This window comes from Mauremys reevesii, linkage group 2 (assembly GCF_016161935.1).
Source record: "Mauremys reevesii isolate NIE-2019 linkage group 2, ASM1616193v1, whole genome shotgun sequence".
Taxonomy (NCBI): Eukaryota; Metazoa; Chordata; order Testudines; family Geoemydidae; genus Mauremys; species Mauremys reevesii.
The window spans coordinates 188,307-206,512 of NC_052624.1; the positions used below are offsets into that span (position 1 = coordinate 188,307).

The 18,206-nt window shown below is 45.7% G+C and overlaps 1 protein-coding gene across 6 annotated transcripts in view; it reads right to left on the bottom strand.

The window, feature by feature from the left end:
• The window catches only part of SMARCD3 (SWI/SNF related, matrix associated, actin dependent regulator of chromatin, subfamily d, member 3), a 240,921-nt gene that overhangs the window by 153,435 nt on the left and 69,280 nt on the right, over nt 1-18,206 (bottom strand). For 3 of the 6 annotated variants that reach the window (XM_039524744.1, XM_039524745.1, XM_039524740.1), the window contains exon 1: nt 13,410-13,530. The exons of 1 other annotated variant lie outside the window; for it this stretch is intronic. In XM_039524744.1, the coding sequence (XP_039380678.1) occupies nt 13,410-13,487 (78 nt within the window). In that variant the 5' untranslated portion in view covers nt 13,488-13,530. Of the gene's footprint in view, nt 1-13,409; nt 13,531-13,647; nt 13,706-16,539; nt 16,610-18,206 lie in introns of those variants that run through there. 2 more of the 6 variants (XM_039524743.1, XM_039524741.1) reach the window with 2 other exon arrangements.

Sequence of the window (18,206 nt, forward strand, 5' to 3'; positions counted from 1 at the left end):
GGCTGAGCTCCAAATGCTTCTAGGGTCAAACACAGTGTCCCGCGGGTCATGGCATAGCTTGGCAATCTACACCCCCACCCCCCCCCCCCCCAGAAGCGAAAGGTAAAACAATGACTCTTTACATGTCACCCTATCTTTACTGAATGCTGCAGAGAGACGATAGTGCAGCAGTCAACACCAACATCCTTGCTCCCCCCCATGGGCGGGCGATACAATATGATGATGGAAATCCTCATCATCCATCATCATCAGCTGATCATGCAAAAAAAAAAAAAAAATCCATCCATCAGCTCAGCTTCAGCTGAAAGGGACTGAACCGTCCTCGTCACATCCCTCAGCCTATTGGTTTTCTGGTGGATGGATGGTGCAATATGGCTGGTAACCATCCTCATCATAGCAACAGGGGCTGAGCTCCATCAGCCCCCCCCCTTCATGTAAAAAAAAAAGATTCAGTTGGGATGCTGGGCTTCTCTCCTACACACTGCTTAATGTCCTGTCTGGATCATCAGCAGCAGCTGCTGCCTTCCACCACTTTCTCACTAACAGTGTGTCTTGTGTGTGCATTTCTTTCTTTATTAATTCATCACACAAGTAGAAAGGCTGGGGAAGAACGGAATCAACAGGTGGGGTGTTACAGGGCACCCCCCTGAATAGCATACAGATAATTTCTGGGCTCTGACACAGAGCAGGTGGTTCTCTAGCACACTTGCCTATATTAGGCAGCACAGATTCTATTTTTAGATACTAAAAGGGAGGATTGACTCAGGAGTCATTCCCAATTTTTTTTTTGGCGCCCCTGGCTGATCAGGGGGCACTATATGAGCAGCCAATGGTACAAAACGATGGAAGGTGCAATATGGCTAGCAACCACTCTTGCTTTTGCACCCTAGGACTGGTAGCCATGATCATCCTCAGTTCCAATCTCTGCTGTCATGCAAAAGCAAAAGATGCTTCTGTGTGCGCTGCTGAATCGCCTCTGTGAGCGGCATCTAGTACATCACATAGAGTGAAGTCAAAAAAAAACAAAACAAGCTCATGCCATGCTATGGCATCTGCAGGGCCATCCAGGGAAAAAAAAAAAAATGCCGCTGCTTCCCAGACAGGACGGAGACTGACTGACATTTACCCCACCACCACCCACAATGATTTTTGCCCCATCAGGCACTGGGATCTCAACCCGAAGTTCCAAAGGGGGGGGGGCTGCGGGAACTATGGGATAGCTAGGAAATAGCTACCCAGCAAACAACGCCAGAGAAATCGCCTCGCCTCGACCGACCGGACCACACCACCGATTTAATGTGTTTAGTGTGGTCGCGCGCACTCGATTTTATAAAATCTGTTTTACAAAACCGGTTTATGCAAATTCGGAATAGTCCCGTAGTGTAGACGTACCCTCAATCTTCTTTTTGATAAACAGATTGAATGCCTTAAGTCTCTCACTGAAAGGCATTTTCTCCAGCCCTCAAATAATTTGTCTCTCTCTTTTCTGCACCCCCTCCAATTTTTCAATACCCTTTTTTCATAAATTCATAGATTCCAAGGCCAGACGGGGTAGTCAGTTGTTTTTTAATCAAGGTCCAAATTTCTTGGTCAAAGTATAGTCAAGGTCCAGACTTCAGAGAAAATAGTAAAAAATAACAATAACGATAACAATAAGTAAATAAAAAGATTTCGGGGTCCATTCAAAAGCGTCTGGCGGTCCAGACTTGGCCCACAGTCCATCTACTGACTACCCCAATCTAGTCTGACCTCCTGAATAACACAGGCCAAAGAACTTACCCAAAATAATTCCAGTTTGAACTACAGCATGTCTTTCAGAGAAACACAGTCCTTATCAGCACTTTATCAGATCATTGATTAAAATGTTGAATAGTATCAGAACCAGTAATGATTCCTGCAGAACCCCACTAGAAACACCCCCATTTGAATACAATTCCTTATTCATGATTACTTTTTGAGAGCTATATGTTAGCTAGGTCTTTCTAGTTAGTGTGTGTTTTATTAATTTTATATTATGCAAATATTTTAATCAGAATGGCTTGAGATACTAAGTTAAACATCTTACAGAAGCCAAGTGTATGTCATCTCCACACTTAACTTTATCAAATTTATAATCTCAACATAAAATGAAACTGGTTTTTTTTACAAGACTTATTTTCCATAAAATCAGGTTGATTGACATTAATTTTGTTCCCTTCCTTCAGTCTTTACTGATTGAATCGTGTATCTGCTTTTCCATTATTTTCCCCACAATCCTACTTGCCCTTTTAAAATATTGGCAGAACACCAGTTTCAGAGTGGTAGCCGGGTTAGTCTGTATCAGCAAAAACAATGAGGAGTCCTTGTGGCACCTTAGAGACTAACAAATTTATTTAGACATAAGCATTCGTGGGCTAAAACCCACTTCATCAGATGCATGCATCAGAACACCAGCACTTTTTCAGTCTTCTGGAATTTCCCCAGTATTCCAAGATTTATTAAGAACTAATATCAGCAGCCCAGAAGTCTCCTCAGCCAGCTCTTTTACAATTCTTAAGTGCAAGTTTGATTATTTAACAATGTTTATCCCTAGCAGATGTTGTTTAACATCCTCCTCAGTTACTGATGGGCTGGAAAGTACTTCATTTTCCTTATATGACAGAAGTGCGTCATTCTGTTTCTTTCCAAATGCAGAATATTTTTGAACACTTCTGCCTTTTCTGCATCATTATTTACAAATTTACCCTCTCCATCTACTAATGGGTATATACAGTTGCTTGGATTTCTTTTGTTCCTAATACATTTTAAAAACTCCTTTTTATTGTCCTTAACCCTGCCAGCAAGGGATTTTTCCCTGATGCCCTCATCTTCATCAATTATACTTGATGACTTCTGGCGATCGTTATCTATTTACCTCTTGTCCCCATTTGTAATCTACATTTTTTAAATTTCTAATTACTGCCTTCAATTCCCCATTGAACCAGAATGGGCTTTTAGACAAAGTTGTTCTCTTTCTTTCTTTCTTGTGGACTCATGGGATTTTGGCCATCTACTAATCTCTTCTTAAAGAGCTGCCCATTTTCATTCACATTTTTCTGCCAACATTTTTTCTCCCAATCATAGAGTCATAGAAGATTAGAGTTGGAAGAGACCTCAGGAGGTCATCTAGTCCAGCCCCCTGATCAAAGCAGGACCAACCCCAACTAAATCATCCCAGTCAGGGCTCTGTCAAGCCAGGCCTTAAAAACCTCTAAGGATGGAGATTCCACCACTTCCCGAGGGAACCCATTCCAGTGCTTCACCACCCTCCTAGTGAAATAGTTTTTCCTAATATCCAACCTAGACCTCCACCACTGCAACGTGAGACCATTGCTCCTTGTTCTGTCATCTGCCACCACTGAGAACAGCCTAGCTCCATCCTCTTTGGAACCTCCCTTCAGGTAGTTGAAGGCTGCTATCAAATCCCCCTTCACTCTTCTCTTCTGCAGACTAAATAAGCCCAGTTCCCTCAGCTTCTCCTCATAAGTCATGTGCCCCAGCCCACTAATCATTTTCGTTGCCCTCCGCTGGACTCTCTCCAATTTGTCCACATCCTTTCTTAGTGGGAGCCCCAAAACTGGAGGCAATACTACAGATGTGGCCTCACCAGTGTTGAATAGAGGGGAATAATCTCACTTCCCTCGATCTGCTGGCAATGCTCCTACTAATGCAGACCAATATGCCATTAGCCTTCTTGGCAACAAGGGCATACTGTTAACTCATATCCAGCTTCTCGTCCTCTGTAATCCTCAGATCCTTTTCTGCAGAACTACTGCTTAGCCAGTTGGTCCCCAGCCTGTAGCAGTGCATGGGATTCTTCTGTCCTAAGTGCAGGACTCTGCACTTGTCCTTGCTGAACCTCATCAGATTTCTTTTGGCCCAGTCCTCCAATTTGTCTAGGTCACTCTGGACCCTATCCCTACCCTCCAGCATATCTCCCCTCCCCCCCCATTTTAGTGTCATCTGCGAACTTGCTGAGGGTGCAATCCATACCATCCTCCAGATTATTAATGAAGATGCTGAACAAAACTGGCCCCAGGACCAACCCCTGAGGCACTCCGCTTGATACCGGCTGCCAACTAGTCATCAAGCCGTTGATTACTACCCACTGAGTCCAATGATCTAGCCAGCTTTCTATCCATCTTATAGTTCATTCATCCAATCCATACTTTTTTAACTAGCTGGCAAGAATACTGTAGGAGACCGTATCAAAAGCTTTGCTAAAATCAAGGTATATCATGTCCACTGCTTTCCCCGAATCCACAGAGCCAGTTATCTCATCATAGAAGGCAATCGGGTTGGTCAGGCATAACTTGCCCTTGGTGAATCCATGTTGACTGTTCCTGATCACATTCCTCTCCTCCAGTCAGTTTTGCTCAAAATTTTTCTCAATTTGTCTAGCACATAATCTGAGTTTCTGTTAGTCTAATAACTCAGCACATGAACTGCCATAAACAGCAAAGCAGTGATCCATCATCTCCAATATCCTGTCTCTGAGAATGGCCAAGACCTGATGTTTCAGGGAAGGTGCAACGAGTCCTGCATTAGAGATATGGAATAACTTATCCAAAGGAGAAGTATCTTCATAGCCTCTGTGAGTTTCAGGTTGGCTTATGTTCCAAAGCAAAATGTATATCCCTTTAAAAAAAATACCCGTTTGAATGTAATTTTATATTCTCATTAACTGCATAACTGTTTAATCCTTTTTAACCTACTATGCTCTTGGGCTCAATGACATACTGTGGCAGTGAGTTCCACAGGCTAGTTACATGCTGGGAAAAATCATTTACTTTTATCAGTTTTAAACTTATTATCTTTCAGTTCTGTTGAATGTGCCCTTGTACTTATGCACCTCTACCCCGATATAACACGGGTTTGCATATAACACAGTAAATCTCTGACACCCTGCTCTGAGCAGCGTGTTAAGGGTGCCGGACCAGGCCAGGGCCAAGGGGTTTGATAAGGGGCAGAGGGTCTTGGGGGCGGTCAGGGGCTTTCCCCCCTCCCAGGGTCTGGGGGACAGGAGCTGTGGGATGGCACTTTTGGGGACCCCGCAGTCCCAGAGTGGCCCAGGAGATTAGTGGGGGGCCAGGAGCAGCCCACTCTGCTTCCCTCACCCCAGCCCCAGCCGTGTCACTCGGGGGAGGAGGCTTGGGGAAAGGGATCCCCCCCGCACTCACCAGCAGTGGCGGAAGCGGAGCAGCCCGGCCCCAGCCCGCTCCACTCCACCAGCTCCCAGCCGCAGCGCTCTGCTTCCCACCGCAGGTGAGTACGGGGGGTGTCCTTTCCCCAACCTCCCCGCACTCACCTGCGGCGGGAAGCGGAGTGCCGCAGCTGGGAGCTGGCAGAGTGGAGCGGGCTGGGGACGCCTCACTCCGCTTCCCACCGCCAGTGAGTGTGGAGGGCGTCCTTTCCCCAACTTCCCCACACTCACCGACGGCGGGAAGCGGAGCGCCACAGCTGGGAGCTGGTGGAGTGGAGCAGGCTGGGGCCACACTGCTCTGCTTCACGCTGCTGCCGGTGAGTGCCTGTCAGGGGGTGGAGGGCTGGATAGGGGTCGGAGCAGTCAGGGGACGGGGGGTTGGGTCTCTGGAGGGGGCGGTCAGGGAACAAGGAACGGGGGGGCGCAAAGCAAGTTTGATGTAACGCGGTCTCACCTATAACGCAGTGAGATTTTTTGTCTCCCGAGGACCGCATTATATCGGGGTAGAGGTGTATTATGAGAAAAGGTAAGAAGCTTGCCTGATTTCCTTCTCTATACCATTTGTTATCGTTCAGGGGACTGGACTAGATGACCTACTGAGGGCCCTTTCAGTCATTCACTTCTATGATTTTATATCACTGTTTTGTCCCCTCTATTTCATTTCCTGCATAAATTAAATAGTCCTCATCTTTTCATTCTCTGTGAACAGAGAAGTTTCTTCAGGCTTCTAATTGATGATAATAATCTCTGAGCTGCCTCTCTTTCTGCTCTAGCAGAAGCAGCAAAGAATCCTGTGGCACCTTATAGACTAACAGACGTTTTGCAGCATGAGCTTTCGTGGGTGAATACCCACTTCTTCGGATGCAAGCTCTAACTTTCTGCTCTAACTTTTTTTGTAGCTAGGATGACCAAAACCAAACACCATATTCCAGGTGAGAGCATGCCATTGATTCAAATTGGAATATTTTCTAGATTATTCTCCATCCCATGTTTTACATATGCTAATATTTTGCTATCTTTCTTGGCGGCTGCTGCATATTAGACAGGCCACTGTGATGTCCAGGCCTTTCTCCTGAATGGTTCCCTCAGTTAATCTATAACCCAACCATGTATGAAGAGTTTTGTGGCAAAATCTGCAGATTAAAAATTAGGGCTCAACTCCTTTTCCAGATAACTATATTAACCACCACCACTCCTTGTATGGATTCTTCTGGCACCACGCTCCATTGTTAGCCTTTAGCCAAAAGGAACACTGACCACTTATCCCCCTTATCACTTATTTATATTGTGGTAGTGCCTACAGACTCCAGTCCATTGTGCTAGCTACTGTACAAATGAATGAATGAAAGAAACAAAGAGTCCTTGCCCCAGAGCACTCAAAGTCTAATTTTATGACCAGGTTGATAAGCAGACAAATGTGGTGTGGAGGTTGGGTCAAGGGGACAAAGTAACAGATGGGTATGTTTGCATAAATTAGCAGTCTCAGTATCTAGCCAATACTAGACACTAGGAATGATTAGTAGGCATCATGGCAAAAATTAATTGTAAAGAGGGATTTAAAAGAGGAGTAGGTGGTGGATTTACGAATTTTAACATGCACAACAGACTGGGTGGGGAAAAGCGCAAAGATACTTATGGGAAAAGCAGGTAATCCAAGCTGGTATCAAAAACATTGCAGGAAGAAATTTGATTTGATAGGGAGGGAGGGGACAAATGAGGGACGGGCTTACACAAGAAGACATCATTTGCATTGATGCTGACAAAAACTTGACAAAAGTTAGCTGTTGGTGTGTCGTGGCCACTGCCTATCACCAATATTATTCATTGTTTCCTTGTACCCCCCCGTCTATCTGCATCCATCCTTTGTCTTAGGCTGACATTATAAACTCCTTGGGGCAGGGACCATCCTGTTGTACTGAGTTGTGCAGCACATAGCACAGTAGGGGGCCTGGCAAATGACTAGGATTCCTCGGCACTACAGTTATGCAAATAATAGTCAGAAGACGGTTGTGTTTGAAAAAGTGGAGAAGGGGAACCAGTGAAGGGACACAAAAAGGAGGGTGAATAGGTCAGAAGCACAGGTCAGGAAGATAAACCTCTCAGCAGCATTTTGAATTAACATAATGAGGCCTGGGATGGCAGTGTCAAGGCCAGAAAGGAAGAGATTACAGGAATCAAAGTGCAATGTGACAGTTGCTTTGACAAAAGCTTTGGCAGGATGTACCAGCAAAAAAAAGCTGGATCTTTGAGAGGCTGTACAAGAAGAAGTGGCTAGATTTAGATACTGCCTGTATACATGGGTTGAAGGAGAGGGTGGAGTCAAAGATGACATGCAGACCAGAGCTGAGTGAGAGGGAGGACTGTGGTGGTGTCCACAGACAGAAAAAGGGAGAATGGGGAAAGATTATTATTAGCTCAGTTTTGGCCAAGCTGAGCTTAAATAATGGCTGGACACCTTACAAGGAGATGTCAGAAAGATAGCCTGAGAGGCAGGATTGGATAGAGGCAGAGAGTTTATCAACAGACAAGTAGATCAGCACAAAGATGGTAATTAAAGCCATGCTTTTGCATAAGAGCACCTAGCAATAGTGTGCAGACAGAAGAAAGGAGAGGAACAAGGATAAAACCTTGGGAAATGCACACAGAGAAGGGAAGAGGAGGACTCACCAAATAAGACATTGAAGAAGATATGAGGGAGAGAGAACCATAAGAGGATAGGAGACAAAGTTTGAGAGGGATCCAATTTAAAGAAGCAGGGTGTGATCATCCATGTCAATGACCACCAAGAAGTTAAGGAAGATGAAGATGGAGTACATGCCTTGAGATTTGGCTGAGAAGAGGTAATTAGTGAAAGTAATTTGGGTGGAGCGAACAGGGTAGAAACCAAACTGTGTGAAAGATGGAAACAAAGCTTTCTCGTTTGAGAGGATCTGGCCATGGAGCATATTTTCGGAGAAGATCAGGTGAACAGAGTCTGACAGTCTTCAGGAAACACTGCAAAACTTTCCTCTTCAAAAAAGTCTTTCCACCATAGCAAGAATGGTGCCAAATATCAGAGGGGTAGCCGTGTTTGTTTTTGTGGATACAGACTAACACGGCTACCCCTCTGATACTTCGCACCAGGCAAGGCACTGAATTTAGCCATATGAAGTGCGGTGATCTAGAAGCCTATTTTCGCCGTCTATGACTCAAGGAATATTTTTCAACACACCACTGAACAGCGCACTGACCCACAGGAACCCTTCTACCATCACTACAAGAAGAAGAACTCTGCATGGACTCCTCCTGATGGTTGAAATGACAGACTGGACTTCTACATAGAGTGCTTCTGCAGACGTGCACAGGCTGAAACTGTGAACAAAGAGCATCACTTGCCCCATAACCTCAGCCGTACAGAACGTATGGTCATCCACAGCCTCAGAAACAACTCTGACATTATAATCAAAGGGGAAGACAAAGGAGGTGCTATAGTCATCATGAACAGGTCGGATTATGAACAGGAAGCTGTCAGGCAACTATCCAACACCACATTCTACAGGCCACTATTCTCTGATCCCACTGAAGAGTACCAAAAGAAACTACACCATCTGCTCAAGAAACTCCCTGCTACAGCACAGGAACAAATGTACACAGACACACCCCTAGAGCCCTGACCAGGGGTATTCTATCTGCTACTCAAGATCCATAAACCTGGGAATCCTGGACGCCCCATCATCTCAGGCACTGGCACTCTTACAGCAGGATTATCTGGCTATTTGGACTCTCTCCTCAGACCCTACGGTACGAGCACTCCCAGCTATCTTCGAGACACCACTGACTTCCTGAGGAAACGACAATGCATTGGTGATCTTCCTGAAAACACCATCCTGGCCACCTTGGATGCAGAAGCTCTTTACACCAATATTCCACACAAGGACGGATTACAAGCTGTCAGGAACAGTATCCCTAATGAGGCCATGGCACACCTGGTGGCTAAACTTTGTGACTTTGTCCTCACCCACAACTATTTCAGATTTGGGGACAACTTATACTTTCAAGTCAATGGCACTGCTATGGGTACCCGCATGGCCCCACAGTATGCCAACATTTTTATGGCTGACTTAGAACAACGCTTCCTCAGCTCTCATTCCCTAGCACCCCTCCTCTACTTGTGCTACATTGATGACATCTTCATCATATGGACCCACGGGAAGGAGGCCCTTGAAGAATTCCACCTGGATTTCAACAATTTCCCACCCTACCATCAACCTCAGCCTGGACCAGTCCACACAAGAGATCCACTTCCTGGACACTACAGTGCAAATAAGCGATAGTCACATAAACATCACCCTATACCGGAAATCTATTGACCGCTATACTTACCTACATGCCTCCAGCTTCTATCCAGGACACATCACACGATCCATTGTCTACAGCCAAGCCCTAAGATATAACCACATTTGCTCCAATCCCTCAGACAGAGACAAACACCTACAAGATCTTTATCAAGCATTCTTAAAACTACATTACCCACCTGGGGAAGTGAGGAAACAGATTGACAGAGCAAGACAGGTACCCAGAAGTCACCTACTACAGGACAGGCCCAACAAGGAAAATAATAGAACATCATTGGCCATCACGTACTACCCCCAGCTAAAACCTCTCCAGCACATCAACAACCATATACAACCTATCCTGGAAAACGATCCCTCACTCTCACAGACCTTGGGAGGCAAGCCAGTCCCCGCTTACAGACAGCCCCCGAACCTGAAGCAAATACTCACCAGCAACTACACACCACACCACAGAAACATTAACCCAGGAACCAATCCCTGTAACAACCACATCAGCCACACCATCAGGGGCTCATTCACCTGCACATTTACTAATGTGATATATGCCATCATGTGCCAGCAATGCCCCTCTGCCATGTACATTGGCCAAACCGGACAGTCTCTACGTAAAAGAATAAATGGACACAAATCAGACATCAGGAATGGTAACATACAAAAGCCAGTAGGAGAACAATTCAATCTCCCTGTACATTCAATAACAGATTTAAAAGTAGCCATCCTTCAACAAAAAAACCTTCAAAAACAGACTTCAAAATGAAACTGCAGAGCTACAATTCATTTGCAAACTTAACACCATTAATTTGGGCTTGAATAGGGACTGGGAGTGGCTGGCTCACTACAAAAGTTTTCCCTCTCTTGGTATTGACACCTCCTCCTCAATTATTGAGAGCGGACCACATCCACCCTGACTGAACTAGCCTCGTCAACACCAGTTCTCCACTTGTAAGGTAACTCCCGTCTCTTCATGTGCCAGTATATTTATGCCGGTATCTGTAATTTTCACTCCATGCATCTGAAGAAGGGTTTTTTTTACCCACAAAAGTTTATGCCCAAATAAATCTGTTAGTCTTTAATGTGCCACTGGACTCCTCATAGCAAGAATGACATTCAGGGTGTTGGTACCCCCACATACCTCAAACACCACCACCCCCCACTAACAAACCAACCAACCAAAATAAATGAAAACACTACCCCAGCAAGAGCTTTTATCCCAAACAGAGAGGAGAGCCACAGACTTCAATAAATCCATTTGGGACTTTCTTACTGCCGTTGATTTTACATGAATGGGACTCAGATACTATGGTGATGATCAATCGCTCAGATAGAGATCAAGACAACAACTGCAAATGGCACGTTCAATTATGTTGGAGGAGGAAGGGAGATGGGACAGTAGTTGAGGAGGCAGGTAGAGTCAAGGGTTACTTTTTATGATAGGGAAGACTAATCTGTGCTTATATTGTAAAGGGAAGAAGCCCGGGGAAAGCGAGAGATTCAAGAGAAGGGCAAGGGAGGAGATGAGAGTGGAGGTAAGGGAGATAAGCAAGCAGGAAGCAATTGGGTCACTGGGGCAGGTGTACAGGTTAGAGGAGAACAGGCAAGAAGCCTCAACTTCATCGATGGAGAGGAGTTAAAGGGGTGAATGGGGCAGAGGAGGTCCTGTGAGATCTTGAAACCAGGGAAAAGCTGCACTAAAGCAAGTCATGGTGCAAAAGTGTCTACACCAGGGGCTTGCACAACTATAGTTACACAGTCTTATGGCTGAAATCCCAGTGCAGACAAGGAAATAATTTCCTTATATCCTTCTTTGACAAACTACATCAAAGGCTCTTTGAAAGTCCTAATAAACAATGGAAACCAGCTCCCTTGTAACCACCATTTTGTCAACACCCTCAAAAATTTCAAACATTGTGGAGACCTGATTCTCCTTTACAGAAGCTAATTTTTCTCTATCACGCCATGTCCATATAGGTGTTTTACAATAACCATTTCAGCCAAACAGGTATCCCTAATCCTCTGACTGAGGGAAGCTGGGACTGTACAACAGTGGATGGAACACTGGACAATTGCCCTGTTCTGTTCATTCCCTCTGAAACCTCTGGCACCAGCCACTGTCAGAGACAGAATACTGGGCTAGATGGACCATTGGTCTGACCCAGTGTGGCCATTCTTATGTTCTTTATCTTCCTAGTACCATAGAAAAGTTAATTAGTCTGGAATTACCAAAAAAACCTTGGAAACTGTAAAAAAAGACACCCCACATGTCCGTCCACCCATCTGCCTTCCACCAGACCATCTCTGCATGCTCATCCACACCCAGATGCACACCCATCCACCACCAGGCCACCCTGCCATACGCTACTAAGTCACACCCATGTGCACATCCACACAGCCATCTGCTGCCAGGCCACTCCTGAGTGACAGACTGTGAGCTCACCAAGCTGCCCCCACATGCCAATGCACCTGCCACCAGGCCACCCCATATGCCTGCTTACCCCAGGCTGCCCCCATCTGCTGCCAGGCTGCTCCCACATGTCCCACATGTCCACCCACCCCACATATTCCCACTCACCCACCACCAGGCCACACCTGCATAACTGCCAATTGCCATACCGCCCCCGCATGCCTGTGCATCTGAAACCCAGATGCCCCTACCCACATGCCCGCTCATGCCCCCACCAGGCCACACCCGCACGTCCACCCACATATGCACTGCCAGGCCAGTCCACAGGCCAGCCCTATATATCAGGTGTATTCTCACAATATATTCCTTAACTAGTTCTGAAGGACACAAGTACAATGGTCATCATCTCTCAGTTCTCACACAAACAGTATACCACTTCAATGTCCCTAGCCTTGCAGATCTCACTGTATCTAATGTTTGTAAATTACAAGTTACACTCTAAGCAGCCGGGATTGGCATGTCCTGAATTATGGAGACACTTAGGGAATCTGAAAAGTGAGCCCTTAAGATTCCTGTGATCTTGATATAGAAGCTCTCAGCTGATGTCTTGGAAATGTCATAGCAGGAAGCTCTCAAAAGAGAAAGTACACATGATCACTGAAATTCATTCAGCATTTGTACTCCTAGGACTTTCCAGTACTCTGATGTTTGCTAAATTTAAAGTCTCCTTAAGAAATCCCAATGTCATAAGCTGTGATTGTTCTCAATCACTGGCAGGAGCATCTAAAGAACGTGTTCTCCAATAAAGGTGGGATAGGAGAACATCAAGCTCATAAATGGGGAGCTTGAGTGTCAGGAGGTCTCCAAACACTGCAGTAATCTTAAAAAGATTTAATGATTCCTTAAAGCATAGCACCCAGACCATCTAAGATTCCCTAACCAATGAGTGCCCACGGACTGCTAAGGATCTGCAGAGTTAATCTCTTAGAACCCCTCAAAGCCACCTGTTAGGCAGCCCGAAGATACAGGAGAGCTCCGTTTAAGACAAGTACCAGAGGCAGCACCATTCAAGGTTTCACTGGGTTTTCATCTGAATTAAAAAACAAACACCACACAAAAGTTTGACAACAGAACCGAGTGTCCAATGAGCCCATTAGGGTCAGATCCAGTTCAGAGCCTGCACTGTGCTCAGGTTCAAAAGCAAACCATTCACCATTCATGGAAAGTCAAGAGCAGAAATTGCAGCACACATTCCCCCAAACACAACCCTGCATTACCAGTGACTCAGTGCATGTTCTGGGGGCTTCACAGATCCCTGTGTCCTAGCTATACGGCATTTTGACGAAGCCCCCAGAAGATACTGTAGGGGCTGCTTTCAGCCCAGCACAGAGCCTCTAGTCTCCACTCACTCCTCTATTCAGACCAAGCCAGCTCACTAACTTTCCCGACTCACCACCCCATGGACCAGAAACTCAAAAAGTTTGCTTTTCGTAGCTTTGCGAGCCCCTCCTGTAACTTCATCTGTAGCCATCAGGGTCTGCTCAGCCTCTCTCACTCTCTCTCTTCCTCTTTCTTTCCCTTTTCTGCCTTTTTCTCCAACTCTCCCCTCTGAGTCCTGCTGGGCTCTCACACTTCTAATAGAGCTGAGTGAGGAGGGGGCCCCTTCAGGGCTTTCCTGACGGCCCACTCACGCTAATCCTCAGCTGCTGCATTCCTCAACTGATAAGCCAGAAATAGTTTGTGCTGCCGGGTTCTCTGTGTTTACTCTGCAGGGACAGAAAATCCAGCTTTTTAAACCTCTCTGTCCAAACAACAGAGATAAGCAGGAGGCAAATTGAAAACACGTCTGAGCTTTTTAGTAGAAGTACGGCAACCTTTCCTCCTCAGCATGAGGGGATGGCGAATACTGAGCAATGGGATGGGGGGGCAGGGCTTAGGCAATGACATGAAACTCACTGCCTCACAGAGAGATTTTTCCAGTTGGAAAATGCACCAGGCAAGCAGTGAGAAACAATGGCTTTCCCCTGCTCCCACTACTCCTCCTGTACTGTATTTCCAGGCCTTTTCCCCAGAGACCTGGCAGGCAGCACACACAAACATTCACTGGCAGCATTTCCAGCAAATGAGACTGCGAACTAAGCCCTTTGGACAAGAAAGAGAAATAGCAGGAGAGAGAGAGCTGGGAAAAGAGAGAGAGAGAGAGAGAGTATGTGTGTGTGTGTACGTACAGAAAAAGGACACAGAGAAGGGGAGTCTGTGAAAAAAGGAGTCAGTGTAGCATAGAGCTGGTGACTGGAGCATGCTGCTTGGTTTGCTACTCCCCTTTTACAATACCCCCATAACCTTGCCAGGGTGACCTGCCCTTATTCTTACATACTAGAGTGACAGACACCTCAAAGGTGATTGATAGGCACAAACAATAACACAGTGGGTGCCATTAGGCATAAATATCAAGCCAGATGTAACAAAAAGCCTAATGTATACAAGAAAACATGTCTTGCCCAGGAAATAAAATCTGCATCCCATGGGGAACATGGAGTATACCTGCCACGCCCAGTTAAGTGAAAGAGAAAGAGGAGATGGGTAAAGTAAAGAGACACTGACTATGGATTTTACATATGTATGCAGTGTTGTTGTAGCTATGTCAGTCCCAGGGCATTAGAGTAACAAGGTGGGTGAGGTAATATAGATTTTACAGCCCATTTCATACTGCAGATGCCCTAAGACTTCACCAGCAAATGTGTTGGACACTGGCAATTCAGTGACTGTAGACAAATATAGCAGCCATTCCCTACTCAGCAGGGCTGGCTCTTCCATAATGGTAGAATGGACAGTGGTGGCCTGGGACAGCAATCCGCTTACTGACAGCTTCTTGGTGTCTGCAGCTTGTGAGGGGTTGACATTTCACTGTTTGCCTACCACAGCAATACAGGAGATGTTGCCAGGTTACAAGAGGGGTTTATCCTATTCTTCTGCTGGAGATTCTTGTTTAGGGGCTAAGAATTGTCTAAATAACTGGATCTCAAATATGTCACTGCCTAGACCATTGTACTGAGAAACAAACCCACAGAAGAAATACTGAATAAGCTGGAACTTAGCAGCAAGTCACAGGCATCTCTGGGTTAATGTATCAATCCCCCAAATCCTTCAACCCCTCACATACAGGGGAAACAGGACTTCTTAACCCTTCAGCGTGGCTCTAACCCAAGCACTAGTATCCAGGGATCCCTGCAGGAATACCAGAAATGCTAGGAAGATGGGAGCTTCTGTCAACTAGCTCTCTCAGAAGGAACCTGCCCAGCAGACCAACATGTCTCATCCAGCAGATCACCCATCTGTGGCTTGGACAAAACAAAACTGTGATCTGGTTCCAGACAACTGTGTGTCTCCTCCATTTTTGGTAAGGCAGCATCTGGCTTGTATCTCTTCACTCTCATCTCCCTTTCAGGTCCCAAAAGCATACTGAAATGCATGGGCCATCCTTTCTAGCCCTTTGTCCTGCTTTTAGCATAGCAAACACTAACAAGTTCTCATCAGAAAACACATCCATCTCTGGTTGCTGCCATCTTTGGGGAAAACACCAACTTCAGTGGCAATAGGATTATTGAAACATCTTTCTCTAAAGGTATTCCTACTATTTCTAATGTGGATCCCAATCAGTGCCCATTTTATTAATCTCTATACCAATAACTAACACAGAGTTAATTAACCAAATCCAGACTGGATGCCTTCCTGGAAGATACGTTAGCCAACAAGTGGCTCGTCTCGATGCAGGGTGAAATATAATGATCTGTGCTATCGAGGAGATCAGACTATATGATCTAACGGTTCTTTATGGCCTTAAACTCTATGAATCTATGAACATTTCCAGCCTCAGAGAGATCACAATATAAAATAGATATAAAAATCTCCCTAATTAATTCCCATCTTCTGTATGATTGGATGAGAGCTATAATAAATAATCCTTCTAATATAGTCTCCTCCTTATATAATCAAATATATCTACACACAAAAGATAAATACATCATTTACACAGACATACACACAAATATACAGGCAGATACAAAGGCTCAACACACACACAAAGGATATTAAAACTGCTGTCACTCAGCCAAACGGTGAGACATGAGGTTGCAAAGGCACAGTTCTCCAGAACCAGCCTAGCTGATGTAAGAAAAGAAATTTATTGTCTAGCTCCTATGTTTCAGGTGTTTATAGCACTCCCATAAGTTTATGGATACACCTTCACCCAATGCCACAAAAAGCAGAACCTCATCCAAATCTATTTATCATAAATCCACCCCCATCCCTACTCAGCTCCCCTCACTGTAGTATTTGAGCAATGAAAGTGTGAAAGGAGTGTCTTGTGGTGTAGGGCTACGCCTTGCCTCAGCCAGTGCTGGCTGCTGCAGCAGTCAAAACAGGAATCCCCCTTTATGTCCCCCCATCTCTCCTTCAGTCACTGAAGCACCAACAGCACCAAATGGCAACGGCTCTTCTCCCAGCAGTGCAGGCAGGGAGAGCCAGGGAGCAGGAGCTAGTGGTCCCACAGCTGGAGCACAAAGGCAGCCTGGGCCCCTGACCTGTGGTAAGCCTGGAGCCGGGATGTGCTGTATACATTCCTTCCCAGCAGGACGCTGCCTGTGAGCACAGAGGTCCCTGGAGCAGATGAGAGACAGCAGAAGGAAGTGAGCATGCTCAGTGAGCAAACTCCCTGTGAAGGTCAGCCCCTGGCCTAGCTGCAGGACTCAAAAGGCAGCAGCTGGAGGGAGGGAGAAAAGGAGGGTGAGGAAGGATGGACTAGGAAGGTTAACTCCTTCTGTCCCGGAAAACATGGCTCGTGCACCTCACAATGACCTACTCTCATTGCACACACCAGCCCCCTGAGAATGCCCCAATTCCCACAGAGTGGACCTGAAGGAGGCAGCACAGGGTCTCAGTGCCCAGGAACAAGGAAACCATTCACGCTCAGACAGAAGCTGGAGACCTGGAGTGTTCTCTGTGGAGGCCTTGAGAGAAACAGAGAGAAAGCTGCAGTATTCTGGGCAGGAGAAGGACCTCACAGCCTTATTTAAGGGTGGGGGAGTAAGGAGATCCCCGTAGCATACTCTAAACGGGGGAAGAGACCCTCCTCCCCCAGTGTTCTCTGTGGGATACAGGGAGAGACCTGTCTTGCCTGGGGGACACCCGGAGACCAAACAAGCTTTGCACCCACCTTGTTTTCCTGCTCCTTTTACTAATCGCTTTTTGGCCCCATGTGAAAGCATTTTAGTAGTTTGAGGAGCAGTAACAGAGACACCTCATTCCCTCCGTCCTGCTTCCCTGGGCCCAGTCTTTCCTAGAGTCGAAGTCCCCAGACCTGGGCTTCTCTTATCTAAAATACAGTCTCTAAAGCAGAATCTGGGATATTTTAAGGACATTTTGACACACTTATTTAGAACTGGATGTGACAAATCCACTCAGGAGGACTCTGAGAAACACTCACTACAGAATTTAAGCTTTCGTTAAAAACAAAACAAAAGTTTAGCCCTTATCCAGAAGGTTCTTTCACAACCATGTGACCACAATGCAACACTGTCTGACTGAGTCTGCAGACAGGAACACAGGACATGCAGTATCAGATCAGACTGGTGGCACGTGTAATTCAATATTCTATTTCCACCAGTGGCCAGTCTCAGATGCTTCAGAGGAAGGTATCCATTATGGCTTTTGTTTTGGGATTTTGTTTGTGGTTATGGAATAATCTCACAAATTAAATTTGTTCTTAATCCAGTTTGTGGTTGGTTTATTTATTATGCCCTGAAGCAGAAGGGGATTATATCTCTATATACATTTTTACTCTAATTTAACTGAAATTATTCTCATTAATTCGAGTAATCACCAAAAAAAAAATTTAAAAGAAAGTCAAACACTCAAAAGTTAGGGAACACCATAATAATGGCCATACTGGGTCAGACCAATGATCCATCTAGCCCAATATCTTGTCTTCTCACTGTGGCCAATGGCAGGTGCTTCAGAAGGAATTAACAGACCAGACAATCATGGAGTGATCCATCTCCTGTTGTCCACTCCCAGCTTCTGGAAGTCAAAGACTAGGGTGACCAGACAGCAAATGTGAAAAATCGGGATGGGAAGTAATAGAAGCCTATATAAGAAAAAGACCCCAAAATTGGGACTGTCCCTATAAAATCGGGACATCTGGTCACCCTACTAGAGACACCCAGAGGATGGGGTTGCATCCCTGACCATT